The 26,847-nt window shown below is 38.8% G+C and overlaps 1 protein-coding gene across 1 annotated transcript in view; it reads right to left on the bottom strand.

The window, feature by feature from the left end:
- Positions 1-26,847, bottom strand: part of THSD7B (thrombospondin type 1 domain containing 7B) — a 260,791-nt gene that overhangs the window by 60,979 nt on the left and 172,965 nt on the right. The window contains exon 14 of the mRNA XM_086750826.1: positions 18,352-18,530. Within this exon, the coding sequence (XP_086606952.1) occupies positions 18,352-18,530 (179 nt within the window). The remainder of the gene's footprint in view (positions 1-18,351; positions 18,531-26,847) is intronic.

Below are 26,847 nucleotides of genomic sequence, written 5' to 3' on the forward strand. Positions count from 1 at the left end.
TCCATTTAATTTAAGAGTGGCAAGGTTGAACACTGAGCATAAGTGAATGCATGATGGAAGGAATACATCGTGATATAGAGAGGTGTTAACATTCACTGGTGGAAATTTTGGATAATGCCAAGAATCCAAGTAAACAGCAGTAAATGACACAAAGCCCAAACTTCCTCTCCATCTCTTCTCAGAAAGAGAGGAGGGAGGTAAATTGACTGAGAAGCCCTAAGCAGTTGTGTTGGGATTCTTTTTGTCAACCCATAGGAACTAGTGCACACCTTACTCTTGATGACTCCACCTCAAAAAGCCTCAGAGGAAACAACATTCTTCCTAAACGACTAAAAAGTGAGATGACACGTGATTTAAAAAATTTAGCTTTCGGTTGCTGTAGGGGCTTTAAATAAAGATGACATCTTTAAGTTTCTTCTTATAGACACATAAATCAGGAGGGACTTACCTCAACTCATGGAGATTCATCAGACTGAGAAGTAAATGAGATCTGGTGAATTAAATTACCGAAGAAGTTTATCAAAACCAGGCTGAAACTATCTGGGGACCAGAGAGTAACACTGTGATGGCTCCATTGTGATAATGCTGGCAGGCAACACGCCACAGACCTCCAGAATTGGATTTTAATGTAAAAGCAGTGTTATTAGAGAGCTATTTTTTAACAAGACTTCTCATTTATTGGAGAACAAATGCTGCTAACAATCATACTAGAAAAAAAAGCAGTCACTGACAGGTTAATTCAGCCATTGAAATAAGAAGGTGATGCTATTCTAGATTTCTTTCTGATATCTAAGAGGAATAAAAGAGCTGGTTATAAAAATAAATTTGGAGTATATTATTATATGCTGATTGGAAATTAAAGTATTCAGCGGTGTTCGCAGAACCCTTAGAAAAGGCAGGCTGGCATGTTCAGTCACAGCTCTTGGCTTTAAAAGAGCAACTTCTACACAGCGAGGGAACCATCCAAGGAAGTCACTAGTCCAGAGGCTGAAAGATCTGCCTGGGGAAGGAGACTGGAGTCTTTCAAGTCAGAGATGTCAATATTTACAGGGATCCACACCTCACAAAGAAGAAAACTCGATAGCAACGTGCCCAGTCCTCACTTGTCAAGCAGATCAACAAACAGAACAAGTCCTGTGGTGATAATGGAGTTCACATGGAGATGAAGAAAGCACCAGAGACAAGCCTCACCTTCGAACTCATGAATGGCCAAGGAGGAGAGCAGAGGCGGCAGCTACCAAAGCCTAGTCAAGGGGTTTGCTTCAGAAGATATTAAAACAAGCAACGAAAGATTCATTGGCTACGTGGAATGACAACCTGCCAAGAAGTGGAGCTACTACACATTGAGGCTGGAATACAGATTAAAGACAGTATGTAACTCCAGATTACATTAATATGTTCCTCAATTATCATTGAGGTAAATTATGATAACCACATAGAAACTATCATGGTCGGGATGAACACACGTCTCAAGAAAACAGACGTCCAAAATGAGGAATTAAGTAATTTCCATCCAGACTAGTGAAAGAACCGGCGCACGAAACTTCACGTGGAGCAGCAAACTTAAATAAATCAAGCAAAACAAGAGCAATATCAGGGGATCCAAAATAACAAATGCCATAACTATACTGAAAGAGGAAAAAAAATTATCAGAGCAAGTAAAAGCCCTTTCTTCTAAGCTCAGCACCAGCAAAACTTGAGAACAATTTTTAAGGAAAGAATAATCAAAGCCAGTGAAGCTAAAAGAATTTGGGGGGAAATACCAGACAGGTTTAATACAGGTGAGGCACAGAAGACTAATCTGACATCTTTCTTAGAGTAGAAAACTCACTTTCCAGAGAAAGGAAATGAAATCAATCTCAGCTGTCTGATTTTGGTAAAGCCCTAAAATCACGCCACCTGGGAAGTTATTAGTTAAATTGAAGAAGATGGGGGATTAGTACAAAAATTTTAAATTGGTCTCAAACTGCTAGAGGTAGGACAGTAACAGCAATATTAAATGGGGAATGTCAGGCTGGAGGGAAGTGATTAGCATCACTGCCGAAGGACTGGTCTTACAGTCTTGGTTAATATTTCACCAATTATACCGGCACGCAAATAGCTATGGTCCTGTTAAAATTTTACTGAAGACAAGAAGCTAAATGACATATTTATGCAGACAGAAGTGGGATGGCATGGAGCAAGAACCACATGGCACCTGGACCAGGGTACCAGAGAGAGGTTGCAGTTCAGCAGTACCGAGCACAGATTTGGAGATTTTTTTTTTTATTTTATTTTTTAAATTAGCTTTGGGAAATTACAGGGGTATATCACAAGACAAAAGACTATGTGATGTGGCTGTGAAATAAAACAGAAGAAAATGCAGTCCAGGAAGGTGTTATGTTAGAATTTCCTTACAAGATAGGATGCAATTACTGGTGTTTTACAAAGCCCTGCTGAGACCCTCTCTGGTGTAGCGTGTAGGAATCCGGACACTTAGTTTCTCAAATTCAAACAGAAACAAATGCAGAAGAGAAATATCAGGGAGAATGAAGCTCCCTTCTTGCAAGGAGAGGCTAAAAGGGTTTGATGCGTCTGGAAACTGAAAGCTGCGAGGGACGGCTCTCTCATCAGTAGAGAATAGTCATGTTTTCCCCCTATAGTCTGCAGGGCAAGAAAATACCAGAGAGCAGAGCTTTTACTACTAATGGAAACTTCAGCAAAGACAAGAGGAAAAAAATACCTATCCACTCACAGCCTGGGAATGATAAGGTTTTTTAAACAGGAGAGGATGGGCCAGCATTTTCACCGGAGTAATGAAGATCATCTGCCTAATGCCAAGGCAGAGTTTAATAATGTTTTCCACCAGCCAATACAGTTGTGTGCAATTTTTGTGACTACACCAGAGAAATAAGTCCTGTATCCTGGGAAAATACTACGAGCATTTCACGTGTGAACGTGGAAGAAGGTGGTGTAATACCTGCTGCACTCCTCCTCTCCCAGGGGTGATCACACTTTAATTTTCTCGCAAACCTTCAATTACAGGAGTGAACCAAACAGACAATTATCTTGATGAAACCTCAAATTAAATGCAAATTAAATTCAAGACCACTGAAAACGTGATCTTTGACTAGAAGTAGGCAATGAATCAAGGTTTGTCTTTAGCAGTCGTTAACTGGGTTTAGGTAGTTCTGGGATATCAAAGAAAAGAGATTGATTTAAGCAATGGCTAACACAAAATAAGATAAACTCTCAGTTTTTACAGCTTGCTACAAAATGTAATTTAAAAATAAACAAAAAAACCTTGCTCTTAGTAACTACCTCTAGATCAAAAATGCTTCTTTTTTTTCCAGTTCATGCTGTTTGCAATGCTGAGTGCTGAGAGCTTCAGTTTAGGAACCACGGAAGGCCAGCGTGGGAAGCCAGGTGGAAGCATCACAGAAGTGGTCCATTTGAGTTTCCATGCAAGCCATTAGGAGCTTTAATCAACTGAATTTAATGGAAATAGGAAAAAAGCTATCATTTAATAGGAGAACTTACCTCCTACCAAATTAGGAAAGATAGGTTACTTTTCATAATTCAGTTACTCCTATACATGCCAAATATAGCAATAAAAGCCAGCCACACTTTTACATGGTAAAATTGAAAAGTGGAGGTCTTCCCTGAGCAAAGTCTAACTATTTACACACTGTAAGTTACACAACATAATTAAAATGAACTAAAAGTGGTGGGTTTTTTTTTTCAAAAAACTTAATGGAGGGACAGTACTGAAGCTACAATGGGAAAACACAAAGCATGGCCCTCTGACAATATTTTCACTTTGCATTAAATAGAACTACCTTATCTGAGGTTATTCTGGCCTCAGTTAGTTCTGCTGTAATTCATTCCTGGGAAGTGCACTCCTTTCCCTTAGACGCTTGCAATACAATCCAGAGAGTATTTTATATTTGTGTGACCTTGAGACATGTTCCAAACTTTTGTATTTTTCCCATTCGCAACACACAAAACCTTTTTTAAAAAACAAATGTTCCTTATTTCACCATTCAGAAGATGCTCCAACAGCGTCACAAATGCTATTGGACACGTTTCAGGGAAGCATGTGGAGACTGATTGTTCCTTTCATTATTAACTCCATCGATAAACATTGGTTCATGCCAAAAAAATTATCTTTTTGTTTTCAGAGTCAAACTTCATCTGTTCCCCAGTCTGCAAATTAGATCCCAATCCAGCAAAGATATGCAAACTTCTGGTATATGAAATAATTGGCTATTCTATAGGGAGGTCACTTTGTAGGACTTTACATGTGACTGGGATCAAAGGTCTCACCTTCACTGAATAGACAGAAAAAAGAAAAAAAAAGGGAAATATTGTGTAAATTAATACTACTTTCTGAAAAAGCAGAGCCAATTCTGGGTGACTTAAAAGTTAATTGGAATTTGTCTTTATTTAATTAAATCATGAGAGTTAGGCCAGACACTACAGGGATAACATTTGGTTAGAATAACAGTAGTTAGAAAAACACTAGCTGGAAGACAGGACATAAAACTGGTGTTTGCATCTGCTGTCACACAATATGCCACGGATTTATGGGCGTGCTCCAGAAGCGAAGAGCTGTCATAAACTGCACCCGACCGGGCAGCGCTGAGCAGCTGGAGCGCACATCCCGGCACTCACAAAGTACCAATCACTGGTGCAGGCACAGACAGTTTACTACGAATTACAGGGAGGAAAGAAGAAACAAGCCATGTAGAGCCTGGATTCATACCCAAACTTCTCACAACTGAGTTTCAAGCCTAGCCTTTTGATACAGGATGCTGCAAGAAGAATTACTGTCCAAGCCTGTTCTGCACAACCAGACACGACAATGAAATCACTCCCTTAATGTCATTAGGAACTGAAAGAAAAGAGACCCATCCTTGGTGTTAAACATAGCACCATCACAAAAATCAATACCTGTCAGGCACTGATTGTTCTTTTGATTTGATTACAAAGGAATTTTCATTCAGGTGTATAGAAATCTTGTATATAGAATCAGTGTTGTGAGGCATCTGCAGTCTTAACAGGTGGTGCAACCTGTTAGAAAGGATTTTTTTAAAAAAAAAAGAAAGAAAAAATAAAAGCTATAGCATACAGACTAAAAGAAATCTGTATAAAATGAACATTTTATTCCAAAAAGAAGTAAACATTTCGGTGTCATGTGAATGACTTAAAAAAAATCACCTGTGTAGCTTTCCCTTGCTAAGCTCTCAGGTACTGTGGTATGCTACATTAGTACAACAGGGTGAAAATAAGGAAATTAAGTAAAAAAAAAATATTTACTCTTCCTTGAGCTGGGATTAATTTCTGAGGTTAGCATGTAGATATGACACAAATACAACTTGTACCTAGAATTTCCTATGCACTAAGTAACTACACTGAAAAGGCTGCTGTTTGCATACAGCTCCTGAGAGGATATTTATTATACAAAAATGAAGACATGAGAATACCGATGAAAATCTGTGAGTCGTTTATCAAACACTGACCTGAAAGGAGCATTAAGAAAAACCTCTAATATATGCAAATGTTTAACCTGAGTTTAATCATCACTTTTCTTTCTTAGGAACGATGAGTCGTGTACGTACTGTGCACTGTCAGATACAATCTTCCGTATCTCATTCTCAAAAAAACAGTTGTTTTGTCAATGGTTGCTCTGGGAACAGGAGAACAGAAAATTAATCTTTTCTTATTATTTTACTCACCTGTGAGACTATCCATAAAGCCTGTTTTGTCTGCCCACCTGCTGATCACTCAAGGAATATCTGGTTTACACGGACTGAGTACTTCCATTCTCTCAACAAGACAAACTCAAAGTATAATTGATTTCTCCGATGGATTTTCTAATGAATATCTATCGCTACTCTAGTTGCTAAAGTACTCACTGATGTTTGTCTTCCAACAAATATAAATCTGTTTATTTACTATCCAACTTTACAACCAGCTACTAGCTGAGGAGAAGCAACACGAGGGAAACACATCAATGCCCAGGCATTTAGAAGCGTCAGGCTCCAAACCAGCAGCCCGGAAGGAGCACCACTTTGCGGCCCCTCTCTGTGATGTCCAGAGGAGCAAAATCCTCTGTCCTGTAGCAAGCGTTAACGAGATCTGAGCCTTATTAAAAAGCAACATCATTACATTCTGTAAATCAAACTCTAACTGAACGACATGTTGAACCAAACCAGAATTTAAAGCGCTAGTTTGCTGTACTGTAGTGTTATCAATTACAATGCATTACGCTAACAAAAATTAATATCCCTGGGCCTGACATATGACAGAGATTTACATCAAAACTTGCATTTTAAATTTGGATTTAAAGCTAGGATTTAACTTCTCAAAGAGGACATCATGTACAAGATGGACAAAAATTTGGCATGCATGTTTCAATCCAGGTCCAGACCCCTAGTTACAAAGGAGTAATTCCTTAACAACTGGATTAACGGCAGCAAAGACAGTACCACTTAGCTGTCACCAGAATGATTTACATACACAAATACACGTTCCAGATGGTCACTTGAGAGTACACTGAATTTAAATTAAAGCAACAGATTGGATTTATTTTAAGAAATTTTGAAAATTTGTGCATTCATAAAAGGCCGTATGTTGGCCTTAGAGACCACTAAGCATTCCCACCAAAACCAGAACCAACTGAGGCGCCCCAGGAAGGCCCGGACACTGCAGCTGCGTTGCCTGAAAACACGGACCAAGGAGCACACGTCTTCCTGTACGCTGAGGACTGAATGAAAAATCTAAACTCCCTGTTTTAAATAGAAAGCTACATAACAGCATTAACAAATACCTATTAATTATTTTCACCAGTTAAATACATATGTAACAAGATATTATAAAAGTAGCATATGACTAGGTTTTCATTACTTTTCAAAAACTTGCTTAGAAGAGACTGCTAAACTTCACTATTTTTCAACATTACTCTTTTCACTCAGACTCCTCAGAACAAGCTCGAAAATATCTTTGTGCCTGGCAGTTAATTAGAAAGCTCATGAACCACATAACATCACTTACTCAAAAAAAGCAAAAATTCTCATCTTTATTTAGTGAAGTCATCATTTAAAATGGAAAGTCATAGTTTAAAACTAACTTACAAGAGCATAAAGGACACCTAAACTGAATAGATGTTGGAATAAAATGTTGAACGTAGATTGAGTAGCAGAGCTACAGATATTCTTTGGTTTAGCATTTCTACTGCCAAAGTTCATGCTAATTAATGATAATTGTCCAGTTCTCAAACTCCTGCAGAACAGTCTGGATAAAATCTTTCTGACTATCCAAAAGACAGTTTTTGTCCAAAAGAAGGCATGGGACATTTTTACGCATAATTTTATAGCAAAACATTACCATTCTCACTAAGTAAAAAGCAATTTCATTATTTTTATTAATGACTCTAAAATTTAATTTTTAAAGAAATTTTTAAAAATCCAGGAACAATTTTTTTTTTTTCCAAAAACAATTAAGACTGCTGACTGACAACACTGTAATTACACACAAAATTATTTAGGAAATCCAAAACTTAAAAGCAAGGTTAAGAGAAGTTGAGCATTTTGCAGCGGTTATACCTCTGAGGTGGATTACTGGAAAGTCCCCACTGATTTCAAAGACGTGACCAACAGGTGGGACTCAGGGAAGGCTCTTCCCATCCATCCCACCAGAAGTCACAAGAAACACAACAAAATCACAGCAAAGCTGAACTAACCAACAGAGGGCAGCTGACTCTCAGCTATACGAAATTCTTATTCCTTCCAAAACCCATGACAAAAACGACTTGCCATCAAGGAAATCCAGACTGACATGAACTCTTTTTACCTGAAATGTATAATACCAGGATTGGACACCAAATCCTCCTCAGAAATTTCAAAGCTTTGCTAGTGGAACTAGAACGTGTTTTCAAATAAGAAAGACAATATTTGAGAAAGAAGGAGATAAATCTACTGAAGTTCAAATCAGACGAGTGCTCTGAAACACGCAACCCAAAACTGTTCAGTTAATTTTTTTAAAAAATTTTGCAGAAATTCTCAAGTTAGCCATCTCTGCTATCCCTACAAAAACTGAAGTTTGCATATTATATTTATTCTTCAATAGTAATTCATATGGAGAAAAATCTGTTTTTATAATGCATGCTGGTTATAATCTTAATTAAGGAAAAAACACAACAGTAAGCTACCAACTAAAAAAAAATAATTACCCAACAATCAATCTAAAAGAAAACATTAAAAATGGTTGTTCTATTGTTTTCACAGCAGCATGTGGTTCAATACTAGAGCCAAATTAATTCTCCATTAAAATGTAAATAACCATTTTAAGTCTGCTTTTAAAATTATTAAACTGTAGCTAACATCTGTTTATTGTGAAACCACAAATAAGCCCCATCTCTTTTAAAATTAATCTGTAACTCCAAAAAACACATAGACCGTATTTGCCATCAAACTATAATTGATGCTGGGTAAACTTTATTAAATGCATTAATATTTAATTGTCTTTGGCTCTGAGTTTGAACTCTGAAGTCAATCTGGAACATCTGAGACAGTATTGTGTGCTCCGTCTGTTAGTGAATACGAGGGCTCACAAAACGTTCCCTTCATAAAGTAATGTAAATTTCCCAGTTAAGTTACAATACAGGAAACAACTGACTCAAAAATAATATAAATTATGTATGGATTAAAAGCTCTCATAACTTTTAATTAAGCAATAAATCACAACAGACTACACAGGACTGCTGATTTATGCACTCCTCAAGTGAGAAGCAGTAAATAAAATCAGACAGGACAGAATATACATCTTATTGCAGAAGAAGAATCTATCCTTCGGCATTTCATTCATACATAAAGATCCAATTGTCTTCAGTTTTTCTACCGGTGGCTATAGCCCGCAACACACTTATTTATAACCCAAAGACGCATCACGATCTATAGGTAACAAGGAATGATTAGCTGAATTAGCACAAACTCATATTTGCAAGTCTTTTCTTAATGTCCCTGCTAAAACAGGGACGCCAGGAGGCAGGGAGAGCCCCAGACAGCTGTACAGTGGAGACAGCTTTAATTTCTCCCGTCTTTCCCCAGACCCACCTGCATGTGACTAGAATGAATTTCAACTTTTGGAAAACAACCCTGGTGAACCACAGACCTCCCTGACACGGGGGCTGCATTTGACAACTGCTCAGAAAGCTGTAATTGGGCCTTGAAGTAAAAAAATCTCAAAATAGTTTATATTCCAGCAAGCAATCTCGTAATGCTGATGATCCTGATGCTGTCACCTAAAAAAAAAGATGCAAAATTCATGTATTCAACTTACAGTTCAAATGCACACATTTAGCTGACGGCAAGCCCAGCACAATCCTTCCAGTCATGTGAGAAGAGATCAAGAGGAATACAGAAGGTCATTTGCACTTTTATTCTGCTGTCTTGGAGGAGGAAACCAATTAAACAACACAAAAAGAAAATAAAATCAATTCCTGAATCTATCAGTCAGCTCCAGAGCATAAAACAAAGCACATCAAACAAATGAGATGGGTATAATTTCTGGGAAATGGCCACAAGAAACATCTGCATCAGAAAAAAAATTAACACTTGTTAAGTGTTAATCAATGATAACTGCTGTAGACAGAACAACACGGTAATATTAAACACTTTAAAAAGGTAAGATCAGGGTTATTGCAAAAGGTACCTGAGCATTCCTGGGTTTCCCAGTAGCTCTGACAGACGGATTCACAGAGCACACGTCTTCATTTCCATTCTCTCTGATTGAACAGCAACTTCATTTCCAATTATTCTCTCTCGTTCATAAAGGAAAGTCAGAAAGTAGGAACTTTCTCCTTTGAATGCTCAGGATATATTCATAGCATGCAGGGGAGTCAGACCGTCTTTAACAAACTCTATTCCTCTAAGAATAAAGCCAATCACGCAAATGTGGTCAATTTTAAACTGAGGACACACAGAAACTGCTATATATTTATGAGAAAGTTCAGTCCTTCTAAAAGACACTACTGTCTGTCCACTGGAAAAATGAAAAAAAAAAAGTGACCAAAATCTTAATAACCAAGCTGGAGCTGAATACCTAGCAGAGCCAGCACAGAAGATCTCAGTACAGAGTTCTGGATGAGCCACACAGATACCTGGTTGACAAAAGGATATATGAGACACTGTCCTGCAGAGGAAACTCATTTCTCTACTGCAATTTGCACAACATCAGAGCTGGGGCAGACTGTCATGGTGTCTTCTTAAAGCTGCCTCCTAGAATAGCCTCACATCGGTTTCTGACAGTAGTAGATGCTAAATTGGGCCAATGCCAGTACCTCATTTACCGACCCAACCTTCATTCAGGTTGGATGCTCTGCACCGAGATTCAGATCACAACGCTGGGCTGCCTTCTGCTTGGTGCACTCCCGTTCAACCTCTTGCCAATATCTTGTTGCATTCACATTTCAAAAACTTTTGAAATCATTATGTGGCAGGTTCTATATAACTATAAATTGCTGTAATGCATTTCATTACTTGACTTAGAATTGATTTCAAAAGAAATTTCCATTCATGTACTCTATTGTAGCAAACATTGTTTTGTAATCAACCAGACAATATTTTGAAAACTAATTTTGTACACAAAGAAATTCTAAAAGACAGAAAAGAGAAGGAAAATGTGTCAAAACTTTAATTTAACTTCGAAAAGCAAGAGAAGAGATACTTCTTTGTAATTCACTGTTTCTAAAGACTAAGTCACATGTGATAAAAATGTGTGATGCCAAATAGCTGTTTTTCACATCTTCTACCATATGAAAAGGTGGAGACATACCAACATTTATTATTCTGAATTTTTTGGGGGGGTTTGTTCCAATTAGAACAGAAGCTAGGTCCTTATTTTAAGTGTTAGGCAGTATTTCCCCTTCCTTAACAATTGTGAACCTAAAACTGTGCACAGATTACACTGCAAAACTTTGCAGAAAAGAAATAGAAAACTTTCTAAAAAGAGGAAGGAGGGAAAAAAAAAAAGTCAAGATTAAATCTGCTGCCAAGGAATAACCAAGGCATCAATCCTCTGTGTTCTCCTGCTCCTAAGACAAAGACAAGCAACAGTAAGTTCAGTCTCAGTGTTAGATGCTGTCACGCTGATTTATGACACGCAGCCTATGCTGGCCCTCCAACATGACATATTGTCCACGAGAGATTCAACACAAATCAAACTTCTTTCCTTAAAAAATACTGCCCAAACCAATTTAACTTCACTTCCTTAGGTGAAATGCTAATACTTTCTCCACTGGGCCACCCAACCTTCTACAGCTGATTTTCCATTTAATTCCATCTCCTCTGCAGAGAAATGAACAGGACAAAGCACTTCTGGTATCACTCCCCTCTTTCACTATATTTTGCAGTATATTCTCATATTAAATAATTAATTTTTTTTCTACAACAAATGTAGGAACTGTATTTAAATCAGAAATGAGTAAATATTCAGTTCCAGACAGGCAAACATATCATTGTCTTCTACAGTACAAAGTCCTGCTTTGACACATATTTCATGAAGAACTTGATGGGGCTGTAGTAGGCAGACAAACGTAGTTTAATCAACTAGCACAAGGCTGCTAAATTTTGTGGATTCAGAGTAATTCTAGGGAAGGAGACTGGCATTGTATGATATTTAATTTCACAAAGTGCAAATGCACTCTCACAATTACAGGACATAGCAATACATCATATATCAAGATGCATTATTATTATAGAGAAGTTTAAAGGAGCTATACAGAAAAAAAAAGACAAAGTCAAAAATACTTGAGGAAGTTGTTAAACTACTAAATTTTTGCAAGGCTAAAGCTTTTCATGAGTGGAAATTGTGAAAATATGTTTATACGACTCTCTATTCAACAGAAAACCCGTAGGAGAAATGAAAATCAAGTGTGGATAGCTATTGAAGCTGCATAAAAAACTAATATGTGCTAGGAATTAGAGTAGACGCTACCGGGTTACCATCCTGAAAGACACCATGGGAAACGGCTGTATTTTCCTTAGGAAGCGAAGCAGTACCCGCTCACATGGCAGACTCTCCAGACGCTTGTTTTGGGAAGATGAGATAGCGCTTGGGCTGCACAGACTTGGCTTGCTACTTTTGCTCATTTAATGAACTAAATTACTGTTTAGTATCAAAACTTCCAGTCATAGCAAGAAAAGTGTAAGGGAAGCAGGAGGCCCTCGCTATTTTTTGACACTGAAAATTCTCCCACATTAGTGTAGCAGGCAAAAAACTTGTCATTTTTATAATACCGTAAAACCACACTAGAATCAGCGGACAACTGTTTTCTGTGCTGTAATTCCTTCCTTGAAGGCAGAGTGGGAGGAAAACAGATCTTCTGAAGGTAAAACCAAGATTAAGGATAGGCTACTGAAATACTGTGTGCAGTTTTGGGGGCCTCAGTACAAGAAGGACATTGAGTTGCTGGAGTGCATCTAGAGAAGGGTAACGAAGCTGGTGAAGGGTCTGGAGCACAAGTCTTATGAGGAGCGGCTGAAGAAACTGGGGTTGTTTAGTCTTAGGAGTAGAGGAGGCTGAGGGGAGACCTCATTGCTCTCTACAACTACCTGGAAGGAGGGTGTAGGGAGGTAGGTGTTGGTCTCTTCTCCCAAGTAACAAGTGACAGGACAAGAGGAAATGGTCTCAAGTTGCAGAAGGGGAGGTTTAGGTTGGACAGGAGTGATCAGGCACTGGAACAGGTTGCCCAGGGAAGTGGTGGAGTCATCATCCCCTGGAGGCATTCAGAGAATGTGTAGACATGGCACTTCAAGACACAGTTTAGTAGGCATGGTGGTGTTGGGATGATGGTTGGACTTGATAATATTGGAGGTATCTTCCAACCTTAAAGATTCTATAATTTTTGTTTCCAGAAGTTAAGTTGCACACATAGCAAATGAGTCTTGATAGACAGAGTCAGAGGAAAATACAGGTCAGCCATGTCCTTGCATGCCACAGAAAGAGATCTTACACAGTCAATGCTACTGAGACAGCAGCTCAGGACTGGGCTTAGAAATAAACTACTGGCAGCTGAAATCAGTGAGAGGAAAAGATTTTATGAGTGCCTCAAAAAAGTTCAGTGACTTTTCTGACAATTAGAAATCTATGTTATAAAAGAAATTATTTAAGCAGGAGCTATTTATAGCTAATACATTATTAACAATATTCTTGAAGACCAATTTCTGATACTGAAAGGTAAAGGTGCAACTCACTATCCAGGGATTGGATGTGAGCTAATTCAGGGAGAGCAATGAAAGACACTGCGTTCAAACTTAACTTCTAACACAGGAGCCTAACAGTTTTGAAAACACTTCATACAACACACATATGTATGTAGGTATAAAAGACATATTTATGCAAGGGAAGAGTACAACCAAGTATTACACCAAAACAAAGCATGAAAATAAACTCTCATAGTCAGACACACTCCAGATTAAGAGAATAAACACTATAATACACAGTCAGACAGGAGACAAAGATAAATGAAAGAGGTTGCAAATACTTCGTATCAGGAAGTACGGACAGGAATATAACTTGAAGGATGAAAAACAGATGAAATACAGCAGTTATATGTTGCTTATTCAGAAACTACTGTACACAAAATTATTGCTCCTAGAGCAGTTACCTGCCTAAATAAAAATCTACTTTGTTTCATTACAGTGTCCTGTCATAAGCCATGCTACACTGCTCTTCCTTAGGTAGGGTTCCTGATACAGTTTAACGGCATTTTGGGATCACGGAAACTTAGCTTGCCAAATGTGAGCCCAACATTGCCCAGAGAACTGGCTACTGAATGTGAGCAAGTCAAACTTTACTCTGCCTACTACTACGTCATTTTTCTTTGCATTTTCTAGGAATTGAAGTGTGAAAAGCCCTGGAAACATCTTAACAAAAGGCCTTTCCTGAAAAGACCTTTCCTAAGATTACAGATTAGAAAAGGGGAAAGATCGCGCACACACCCCCACCTCTCCACCCCTAGCCCATCCAATCTTGTATATTCTAATGGTGAGTTTTTAAAGCCTATAATTTTGTAAGATTTTCACTTTTGAACAGAAATTTGACACATTTTTTGCTGATCAAAAAACCCTGTTTCCTCTGAAGCACAAGCAGGACTAAACCAGTCATTTTTGATGAAAAGGTTACCAGAAACTCATACATCTTCACACCCGCTTCTGAGAGATCTGATCTGTAAATGCACCACTGCCCTCCTTTTCCCTTCCGTTAAACTTCTGTATGCAATTTCAGGGAAAGTACTTGCAATTGCAATGTGCAAGGTGTCTATATTTCTCATATTCTAGACTGAACACCAGAAAATGTCATTAAGAACACAATATTCATTTTAAAGAAAGCAGTGAGTTTAAATTTCAAATACATTACATTTTTTTCCTGCTATGGCTGCCTTTACAAATGCTCCAAATCCTTTAAAAATGTTTGCTTAAATATATACAGTATTTATAAAGGGAATAAACTGCTTGCTATGATATTTGTCCTTTAGCTGGACTGGGCAAGAGAGAGAGGGGGAGGAAGGAGAAGGAGGGAAAATCTTGACAGGAATATATATTAGAGCAATCAATAAAAAGATAATCCTTGGAATTCACGAGTCTTTAAAATAAGATGCATTTTCTTGTAGTAATCCTAAAAACCTATAAAAGAATATTCAAGCAATAAAACCCCTATAACTCATATTTAACCTTTCATCATGTAGAACTACATATTAAATAGCTTAGCAACTGCATGCTGTGTAAATGCATTCAAATACGAGCAGAAATAGAAAAATGTAAATGCTACAACCTCTTTTAACATGCGCTGCACAGCCAAGAACATCTGCCAGCTGACCCCATAATCCAATCAGCTGTTCAGAAGCAATCATATCCTCAGATAAGAGCTGCACAGCTTCTACACGCAATGCCCATTTGCTTTAAGAGATGGAGCAAAATGTAGTTAGCCAACTCTTCAACAATTTTCAAACACTCAGAGGTACAAGACGAAAGTAATTCAACATATTACACGGATCTGCATTAAAATACTGTCATCTCTTCCCTCAGATTCATCTTTTCATTTCACAAGGCAATAACACAGAGGAAGTTTAAGGCTGAAGTGACCAGCTCAAATCAAGTGATTATAACAGAATACCAAGTGCGTACAACCCACATAGCCTGTTTGTCACCCCTATTAGAAAATAAAACCTGGAATAAAGTCTGGAAGTGCTCAACCTAGTCCATTATGAGAAGTAGTAGTACATAAAAGCTGACCTAATTCTCCTAACTCTGAGTTTACTTCTCACATCTACTGCAAAAGGAGTGGACTGCCTGAGAGGCTCTACACACAGGAGGGATGAAGACATCGGAAAGAATGGCTTCAAGATACTCCAGAAGAGCCAAAAGCTCAGTGGAATTAAGAGCATAAAACCCACAGAATATCATGCAGTAACAGGACACATCATTATCTCTGTACAAAATTAAACTTCTTCTAAAAAGTTCTGTCCTAAATACACAAGCAAGCTGCACTACACTGACTGAACTGACTCTAGGACAGTATTTTATTAAACAGTCTATACAAGTCAAATAATTACTTATATTCATCAAACAAATTGTTCTGATCAAGCAAATTGCCGCTCTCTCCAAAGCAGTAGCTTTGCTAAAGTATCTGTACTGGCAGGGCCCCAGACACGGTGGGAAATGGTAAGAAAGAACTGCTGGAATAGTGTTTCAAGTAGTGCTCTTTGTAGTTCAACTTATGTCAAATATCTGAGAGATACTGGAAAAAAAAAGACATACTAGGGTGTGCCAAGAAGCCTAGAAAACACCTTTCACAAGAAAAGGGCTGAAAGATTATTTGGCTTAATGAGAAAAAGACACAAACTGACTGAGGGCTTTAGTTATAAGATACTGGAAAATGGAGAGTTCTCCAAAGTAACTGATTAAACAATAAGAAGACGCAAGCTCAGAAGCAATAATAATAATTTTTAAAAACCCTAAAAATACCAGAGGAAATAATACGGGAAGTCTGGAACACCTGGAGGAGTTTATTATTGCTTCTGAGTTATCTAACATCTTTATCAACTGCATGAAACACAATGTAACACAGCAGCCAGTGAAAGAACAAATCCCAGCACCAAGGTGATCTAGCTTTCTCATGTCTGGTAACAAACAAAAGCAAGTATTTTACTGCAGGTATTTAATCCAGATTAGATAAAAATAATTAGGATGCCACATATTTATATACAAAGACTCTACAGAGCTTTATTCTAGGATTTAAACACCACCCAGACCAGAGGAAACAGAAGACAATCTGCCTCGCAGTGGATTAATGGTATGTGTCCAGCTTAGCTAAACAGCAGCGCGACCAGCTAACTTCGTTTACCATCTGGGCAGGCAACGTGTGCATGCTGCAGTGTGCCCTAGGACCTCAGCGCGTCTACGTCTGTGCTGGAAGTCGCAGTCCAGTGGGTGCAGAGCAAATCTCCTTCTGAACTGCACAAAGGATTGAGAAGCGTTTGGGGAGGCAACGAACACAATCACACACAAAATATGTGTGTATATGTGTACATACCTAAGTGTACATATGTATACATATGTATATGCACACACTTTCCTTATTAGCACCACGATTTCTTCCGACCCTACAAGCTCTGAAATATGTAGGATCTCATCCAATCTTATAAATCTAAATTGGAAAAAGGTAACTCATTTGTGCGCTAAACCAGCTGGAAATAGCTTCTGTTTCTATCCTAAAGAAAAAAATAAGAAAAAAAAAATCAAACCTACAGGCAAAGATGCAAAAAGCCCCCAATAACCAATCAAACAAAAAAACACTCCCCCAAAAAAAGTCACAAATCTCAAGAAACAGACCTCAATGCAATTCTAAGGTGTCACTACTAGAACCCTCTAATGAATTCAGCGAATTTTACATCAAGACACGTGTTCCCAGTGAAGAGGCAAAAAGCACCAACCACATTTATATTAATACCAGTCATGGCACTTGGAAAGCTCCGTGCACTGATAAACCGTAAAAAGACGTAATTTCCAAGTTTAAAGAATTTCCTTCCTTTCATATCTTCTGAAAGGCTTTTGAAATTAGCAAATCTAATGTGTGTGGGAATAGGCAACACTTTATAGCAGTAAGTTTACTTTTAATGGAAGTAGTCTGCTGCGTCTGTGGGTAACAAACCCCAGTATCTTTTCATTACAAAGCAGCTTATTGTTGCCATACGACTTACCATGGGATTTCATTTTGCCTCTTTGGTGATCTGTCTGATCTATTAAGAAAAGCACTGAGGTATGGACAACATACACTTTATTGCAGTTTTATATTTTCATTGTCCCTGCTGCTTCTGTTAGGCTACTGTCTATGAATTTCAAGTAGTAATAACGGAAAAAAAAAAAAAGTATTTACCAAGTTTCTCACAGGAGAAAAAAAAAAAAAAACCTGTGAAGGAAATGAGGCAAGTTCAGAATCAGGTGTTAGAAGTGATGCCGTATCCCAGGACATGACTGCTGCTGCAGCAGTTGCACAGAAAAACAACTGGATCCACCTACAAGCCACTACACAAAAAAAATCTTTGCATGAATACTATTAAAGATCTTCTACACATAGTAGGCAACATTTTTTTAATCTATCTATTCATAACATATATACGAAGCTCTTCAGCATGACTGTTTCTGTCCTCCTAATTTTCATAGTTGAATCTGAAATAAAGGACAGGCAAAACTTCATAGTACCTCATCAGTGTTAATTAGTGTTGAGAATTAATCAGCAAATGTAGGAAATCACTATTAGTTTTGCAGAAATGCATACAGCATTAAATAGTATTTAAATCGATGCTCTTTTTAAAAAAAGTAGCAGTTTAGAGATTACTTTCCTCTGATGGGATACTTCAATATTGAATATATGGAGATTAATTTTCAAGGGAACTTGTGTTGAAGGGAAATGTTGCTAAAAATAGCTATATATATTTAATGAATGTTTTTGCAGCAACCATAGCCTCGGAGAGAATTTAAGAGTTTTAAAATATCCATGACATCTGAGCTCTCTGATGCTTACACATTGTCCAGGTGGGATTATTTGTCTGGGGCTTTTTATCTCTGGAAGATAAAAATTTCCTATATGAAAGAAATATGCTGTTTCAGGTCAAATTCTGCTGTTACATGAACATCTCCACTTCAAACCTCAAGAAGCTCGAGGATTGCCTACAAAATCTGACACAAGGTGTGGTCCCAGAGATAACTCCTGTTTTTAACTTCTTTCACCAGCACAGTACCTTTTGATCACAACTTAAAAATTCAGTAAGCACAGAGAGATTTCTGTTGGCTACTTAATGCCGCTCACCTGATTCTTGAGATCCAGCTTTGGGCAGGGACGACCTCCATTGTAAGGCTTCTCCTTAAGCCACTTGGATCGGACTTTCACCCCTGGTCCACAAGAAGAGCTGCAAGGGGACCAACTGGACCAATCGCTTAATTTGCAATCAAACGGGCAAGGGACCGTGCAAGATTCTTCAATGTAACCTAAACCAAAAATTTAAGAAAGGTTTTAATCACTGCAACTAGTGAACTCCAATCCTCTCATGTCTCACTGCAAGCTGTGCAATTAACGCAAAATGAGAACTTCTTAAAGAGAATACGTTTGGCAAACTGACAACGCCTTCCCAACACGAGATTATGATATTATTTGTAAAGAATGGTAGTGACTAAAGCTAATTTCTACTTGCTTTAGCCCAACAATCATTAGGAAGGCCACAATAAAACAAACTGATGTAAAGGACACATTGGAAAAGTATCTGTTGTGAAGCTGGTGGTCACCAGCAGCTGGTGATTATCTTCCCGATGACATCGTGGCCATAATAAATTCTGGAGAGCTAAGTGCACAGCCCAATTCTGCACTCCTTTAATATTACACTAGCCATCTCCAGAGCTGGCACAGGCAGGGAGTCAGAGGCTCTCTTCCCAGCTGGAGCAGTGTTCTTGGGAAAAGCAGATGAAACCTCCTTCCCACTTCTTTCTGGTAGTTCTCTTCATTCATCTTTTCAACTGTTTTACCTATTCTGGGTTTCATAAATGGCATTTCAAAACTTCGCTTTCACCTTAACCTGACTTGACATAAAAGTTGTTTCAAGATCATCACCTCTTAAAATCAGAACACCAGACATCTGCAGGACCAACATCCTGCTGAATTAAAACCCAACAGAGTTTCTTAGGGAAAAAAACACGGTTCCTCCATACAGGCATAAGCTCACAGCTCATTTAGGAGCTGGCCTATGGGGAGAGAGATTTTGCAGAACCCAGAACTGGCCATGATGCTCCTGGTGTGCAGAAAGGCAGTGGAGGATGGTCGAACCCTTGGGATCTCCAGGGAATTACCGGTGCCAAGCTTGAGTCGGCAGTGTGGAATAGCTCCTGCACCTTCCTGCTTACCGTGCTGCATTCATTCTCCTTGAGTTTTTATTATCTGCTTGTCATGTCTGTATGTACTCTTTTAATTTAAACAAAAATGAGATTTCTTGTTAGACTATGAAAGTCAGTGGCTGCTAAGATCAGCTTTTATTACAGGCAGCTTTGACCCTCTGACAGCTCTGGCAAGGATGGTCACGGAAATAACTGAATTCTGCTCCTACCATATTTCTGATGTGTCTCATTTTTATGCTCTTTCTTTCTGTTTGGTTTTCATCTCACTAACATTCCCTCTATGTTCCTTACCTACAGAATACCAAATTAGCTCTTTCAATTACTCTTTTATGAAGGGTTTCCCCATTCTACCAAGGTGATAGTCACTGCAGCAGGGAGGGGGGAAAAAGAAACAAAACCAACAAAACTCAGAAAAACTCAACACAGAAGCAGCTGCCCTCCAAAATCCCCAGACAAAAGACCCAAACATCTGGGAAACACTGAGGCAAGGCACAGAGATTATTCTGGCCCAGAGCTGGATTTACCAGCTCTCCATGCCTGAATTGGCTACTGACTCCAAACCAGGATGGCATTACATCCTGAGCATCGACCCACAGCAGCAATACGCTGCCTCCCTCCTGGTCTTCATGTTGATGTCAGTATGCAGAAAGGTTTCAGACTTATTTAGGCATCCCCCACTGGAAAATATCCTCCTTCTAGAAGTACAAGAAATACTGATGTTGTTTTTGTAAACAGTACCTTAAAAAAATGCTAGAAACAACAGCAGTTCCCTCCTTCGGTTCACTGATGCTCTATTTCTTCTCTTTTTCCTTCATGACAGTACTGTTCCCTCTTCCTTTATAGCGGCCACCCCGTAGCCTGACAGCTGCAATCATTTCCCCAGTAACTCACGCTGTAACTCTTCCCTAAAGCTGCAGACCTGCCCCCATACAGTGTGCTCTGGTTTACTTTGCTATCTCTTATCTCCATGTGTTGCATCGCCTTTTAATTTGCAGCTCCAAAGCCACTGGAATTGGGCATCTTAATTATTTCTGACTCAGTCCATTACAGTGGTGTTCGTATGTTTGAGATATTTCAACTTTGCATGCTCTGTATTCTCATCTAGGTGAGATACACCCACGCACACACATATACAAATATTTCCAAAATAGACTTGCTTTTTTTCCCCAAATGAAACTTCCAAATATCCCACTAATATTCTATTCCACCTGTCTAGGTTGCCACTCAAAGCAATTCATAATACATTATGATAAGTAAAAGAAATTTTCTCATGATAGATTTATGAGAAGCATTTCTTAGGCAGCTCTCCAAAGAGTTCTGTTCCACCACCGTATGAAATATCATTTTTCCTTGGGCTGTGTGACAGCCTAGGTAATTAACTCTCAACAGAAACAAAGAAAGTGCCTGGTTTCAAAGGAGGATTAGACAGAGGGTTTATCAACTAATCAGCGAAGGCAAAATGGGCAAAGTCTTTTGGCAATTCAAGACCTACCTCTATAATAAAAAGAAATATAAGACAAAAGAAGAAATAAAATACAAAAAAGAAACATAAGGAAAAGGAAGGAAAAGTTATAATAAATAAAACCAAAGAAATCTATTGTATTCCATCCCTGGAAAGCGCTGTGGGGATCCCTCTGTGAATTACAGAATTTCTAAAGACGTCCTGTTGCTAAGAGGCCAGCTCATTACTTTTGAGTTTCCTCACCCATATTTCTAAATTACATTAAATATAAACAAATAATGGCCAGCTAATAGAGCATTAAATTACCAGACTACCCAGAGGAAGCCAATTCTCCATACTGAACAATGCTACAGAATCAAAATGGGAACACAACTTTCTTTCGAGCTCTTCTCACAGGCTGCCAGTATTTCTTCTGTCAATCACTCGAGGCTAATCCTATGCTGAGATACTCATGGATCAAAGTTTCATTCAACAAAAATCTTCCTCCAAACATCTTTATGGGATGTATCCTCTCTGCTCAGATAGGGAATGCCTTTATGGTATCTTTTTATGAGAAACTAGTAAATAATGTTGTACTCAGCGCATCCATTGCCTATGAGAATGAGGTACTTTTTTTCCTCTCTAGGAGCCAAGCAATGGCTTGCCATTACCAGGGGACTGAGAAGACTTCTGTTTGGATACCCATAATAATCCTAGTATTGGCATTCCTAAAAAACTTTAGCATTGGCATCGCGCATAATACAAAACAAAACAAAACAAAAATATAACAAGGGAGATAAATAGCCTATTAAAACAACTTACTAATAAAGTGTTCTACATTCAGGCTGTTATTCAGAGAAATACTTCTTATCATAACAGGACATGAATAAAGGAAACAGCAAAAACACATTTCTGCGTTACTGTCGCTCAACTTGAGGGGACTAACTCAAGGTTGAGTTTACACAGCTGATTTTGTCAGTATCATCCTTAAACATCTCACTCTTTCATCACATGCCCCATTTTTCTCTCCTCTGTAAAAGCTGGTACCAAAATTTATCGAGTTTTCAAGACCTTCTATGGAAAAAGACGTCCTCTTCTTGCCAGCCCTGCTCAGCCTGCTTTCCATGTGTTCTTAGATTATCTCATGCAGCTTTCTTTAACCTCTTTTTTTTTTTTCAAATCCTCAAAATCTCAAATACTGTCAAAATAAAGCTAACTTAATTTAGAAACAACAGATGAGAGCCTCTGTCCTATCTGAACCAGCAGCAGGCTCCTGAACGCCACAGAGCTGGAGCTGCGCGCACACAGAAGTTGCAGAAGGCGCGACAGAAACACCAGTGCGTAGGATATTTAAGTAGGCACTTTGAAACATACTACTGGGAATAGTCCTGGATTGGCAGAAAAAAATGAGCTGGATGATCAAATAAGCCTTTTCTATGTTTAAGTGCTATTGTTTTACTACTGAGACACTGTCAACCTAATGGGATGAACAAATGCATTTACCTTGGCTGCACAGCTCGTTTTACTATTATTTATTCATTAAGAACAATGTGCTTGTTGCTCGACAAGCCACAAATGGAGTCTCTTCCCTAAAGTGTCTGTAATAAACAAAGCACCCACAGATTACAGAGGATGTGCTGGGAAGGCTCAAACACGTGATGTAGCAACCATTACTCTCTTACTCTACATAAGATGCTGGCATCCACCTGACTGTTGCACTTCCAAATGATAAATTTCCTGTGGGTCTAAGGTCTGTACACAGTGTTAAACAAAAGTGCCAAGAGAATTCCAAGATGCTGACTTAAAAGAGATTAGAAAATAAAGAACATTTCTCCAGCAGCTTTGGAAACAGATGCACTTCTAATTGAATCGGCTTTAAACTCCTTTGTATCCTCTCTCACATATTTCATCATTTCAATTAACAAACTTCTAGCTGTTCTACCCTTGTTAGTAAACCTTGAGGTGCTTCATAAAACTCAAGGTCATTACCATGTGAGGGACAATTCTGTGCATCACTGCAACTGCCACTGGTAATAACACCACTAATTTCCCTCGGAGTCTGTAGGATAAGAGAGATCACCCTCTAATAAACAAGGGAGCAGGAGAGTGGACAGTGACACAGAAGAAATGTTTCTAATTACACAGACCAAAGGTAGAGAAAAAAAAATGATTCATTTCGCAATTAATATTTACATTCATTTGGTTACTGACTGTGAAATACGTAGAATAACACCAGTAAATCCATGTGGTGCTAAAAGACCAATAGCTAAAGACTTTAAAAGGGAGACCTGGTGAACCATGGCACTCGGTGGACCAGATTCTGCTCAGTTGAAGCCCCAGGATCTCCTACGGAGCAAACTTCATGTTTTAACTCAGGTTAAAACTCAGCATCGAGCACAGGCTGCAGTTAAGAGTTTAACTGCACCAGTTGATGACAGCCCTACAGTTGGGGCTTTCCTGCCATGCCCCGCATAAGGTGGGGCTACACAGCACAACCAGAGGCTCCAGAAGTTTGCGAGCTACAAGGGAAGCACCTCATCCTAAGCAATCCAGGTCCAAACACTGAAATCCTGCTTCAAGGGAGAACATTATTAACTGAAGGAAACTAAGCAGAAGAAATCTAGGAGTCTGAAATTTGCTAACAACTTCAGTTGCATCTGAAAAGGATGTAATATTGTCATGGAACAAATGTTTATTTTTTTCTTTTTAATATGCAAGGATTTGCGAGATTTTATGCATTACTAGTTTGCTAGCTGGGAAATTTAAGAGATAATCTGATTAATACATTCAGTAAATGTACAACCAAAAAACCCAGCAAAAATAACTTCTACATCAAATATTTTGCAAAGCTTAAATAATAGGCCCCCTTAGCTAATTTATTCCCACTTACTCTTCTCAACAAAGAGGCATATGCTCTCGTTATCTCGTAGCAGACTGATTACAGATTCTAAATAGACCAGAGAGGACTTGTAAAAAACGCCGGGAAGTTTAACTCAACATTATTGTTATTGAAGTTCATCCAAAGGTTGGATTTATTGCTCAGTTTCACAGTCTCTATAAATCCTGATGAGGCAGTTGGGTTGAAGCTGACTTTGCATTATGATTCCTAATTTCTTTTGATTTTGCATTAGTTTTCTTCCTTAAAGAAATTGCAAGCTTACAGTTTGAGTTACATACAAACCGTAACAGTTGATATATTTAATCTTTCAACTAAGTAAGGAAATCGCCATTAATTAGAACATTTCTTGTAACAGATTGCAGAACAAGCTGAGAACTCCGGAGAAGAGAGACTTGTCTGCTGCCTTCTGAGTGCAAATAAACAGGACTTCACAGCGTATATTCACCTCTTAGGGAACTTTGTATGCAGACAGGCAGAAATCCACTGCACAAATCTGTCCAGGCTCCAAAATGAGCTCTTCCTGGGGCTGCCCCCCCACAGAGAAGGGCTGGGTCGGCTGCTTGGGAGCCCTGACATCTTAAAGTCCTTAAATAAAAAATCTCCCACTGGGATCAACAGCAGTTAGGGTAGTAGCTCAGCTGCGTTCTTCTATATACTTTGCTCATCACCCTGCCACTTGGAATATCATCTGCTTTGTCCAAACAAAACTGAGTAACTTTTTTTTCCCTTTATCAGTGTCGTCACCTTCTATATATCAGGGAAGAAACTCATCCCATTGCACTTTATTATTATTGTTTAGCCTGTGTGTTCTTCAGGCTACTCAATTCATAGTAAAAGCAAATTTTTAAAACAAACCTGAGATTGTGTTTATTTTTTATTATTATTATTATGAGATTTATATAATAAAATAAGGCTTTTTTTAAAGGCTGAACACACTTCCACAATACATCACGAAGACAAAATTAAATTGTCCACAGACCGCCAAATTCTCCCCTTTCACCCCCACCTGACTTCTCTCGGAGGACCAATTGCACAGTAGCGCTGAAAACAGACGTGCATTGCAGACTGCTCTGAAGATCAATATAGACTTGGGCAATTTAGACCAGGCGAAAAAGTGTCTTCCAGAGCCAAGGGTCCATCACTGGGAGAAAGCTGCCGCCAAATGTCATCAAAAATATCCGCCCCCATCAGTAAATCATCTATGGCCTGAAGGTCAATGGTTTCAGGCTTTGCTGGAACACACTAAGAAACTCAATTTCAGAGTTTGGGGCCCTCCGCGGAAAGCATCGTTCTGCCAGTTTCCAAACGTACGACGTTCGGCACTGTCAACACAATATGCCACCTCATTTCAGCTGCCAAGCTGCAACCCCAGGACACAGACAAGCCTCATTTAGACAGCTTCCCTCAGACAGCAACACGACGGCTTCCATTTTACAGAATGGGAAATGCTGAGGCATTTCCTCATATCCTGATAATCGGCACGTACTGTGCATTGTAATACTGCTCTTATTTCAGACAAAATAAACCATCAGATGACTCTGCAGAAGAAAGGAACACAAAGCAATTAGATCCATGTGCAACTGGTATTATCAAGAAGGCTCATAATAACATGGAAAAAAAAAACCTTTTCTTTTTTCTTTTTTTTTTTCTTTTTTTTCAAACATGCGTTCCCAGTGCCTTAATTTCCAAACTCGAGAGGTATTACCAAGCGTAAGGGTCTCTGTTCAACAGCAGGTCACAAAGGCACTGAAGAGGCAGGGAGAAGCTTCTGAGCCTGCAGCGACCTCCGCAACCTCCCTCCTTGCCATCACGGGTGGCAAGTGACACAGTGACCCCCAGATCAATACATTTAAATCAATACACCGCCTCAGTGCCTTCACGTCTCGTCGACATTAAATGAGAAACCTAACTACACACTTTAATTATACTGCTGCTGTTTTAAAGATGCCACTAACCATTACCGACATTAGGAAGATCTGTGAGTGCTTTTCCGAATGTCAGGCAGCTGCCGCAAGGCCCACCCTGCTCAGATAAGGAGTTTCACTCCTGCTACTAGAGGGCACCTTGCTACAGAGGCAGGGATACAAAGGCATCTGACCTTCTTAAATAAAGCTGTACTATAAAAAACATCTGATGGAAACAGGATTTTAAGAAAGGCAACAGTCTTGGTTTTCCACAGCTTAGGCACGGGGAGAGCAGCACAGCTCATTTAGATGATGGAAAACCTTGAGATGGAAATAGGACATTTTTGTGACGTTAGCAGGCCCCAGCACAGAGTATTGATGTACTGAATTCCTGATAGACTTTTGTTTCAATTTTGCAGCGTGACTTTGAGCACTCTGGTAGCGTCGTTCAATCTCCTCTGCTGAAGGACTTCAATGAATTCAGACAGAGGCAGAAAGCAATGCAATCTTGTTGAATAATACGATTTTTAATGGTCACTCCTCCATGTTACCAAATACAAATCAGATCCAAGATTTCATAGAGGGAATCTCTGTCTGTAGTAAGGGATACTAGAAGTTTTGCAAACCAAGCGCTCAGTGATTTAATTTTACCATACTCATTTTCAAGCCTTGGAGGACAGAGAGATTTCAAAGTGTATCTCAGACCCAGGAATAGTCTAAAGCAGGACAAATTCTCAGTTACCCATAAATATCGTTATGATAATGCTTAAAGCAGACTGAGCTGAAGTTTAAATTCATTCACTTTTCCTAAGTCAGGCCATCTCCCCCTGTCATGCTAACTTTATTGCTATACGCCGTGCCCCAGCAAACTCACTGCTGCTCTGGCAGTCAGTTCATTTCATTCAGATACTGGCCCACGTGCAAAAAGTGGAATTCTTATTTTTGTAGAACTCTTATTCTATACAAGCAGAAACACATGATGTTGCTGCTGAAGATCTTCAGATTATGTCAGATGTGAAACCCTTAAACTCTCACCGGACCCCACGAAAAAGCCTGTTATGTCCAGTTGGCACAGGGCTCCTCAGTAGTGGTAAAGCTATGAAATTCTGACTTTCACTTAAATATTATTTGTCATTCATTTATTTGCCTGAAAGTCCTGCTCATCTGAACTGTATA

Source organism: Chlamydotis macqueenii, chromosome 6 (assembly GCF_036417535.1).
Source record: "Chlamydotis macqueenii isolate bChlMac1 chromosome 6, bChlMac1.mat, whole genome shotgun sequence".
NCBI classification, from domain to species: Eukaryota; Metazoa; Chordata; class Aves; order Otidiformes; family Otididae; genus Chlamydotis; species Chlamydotis macqueenii.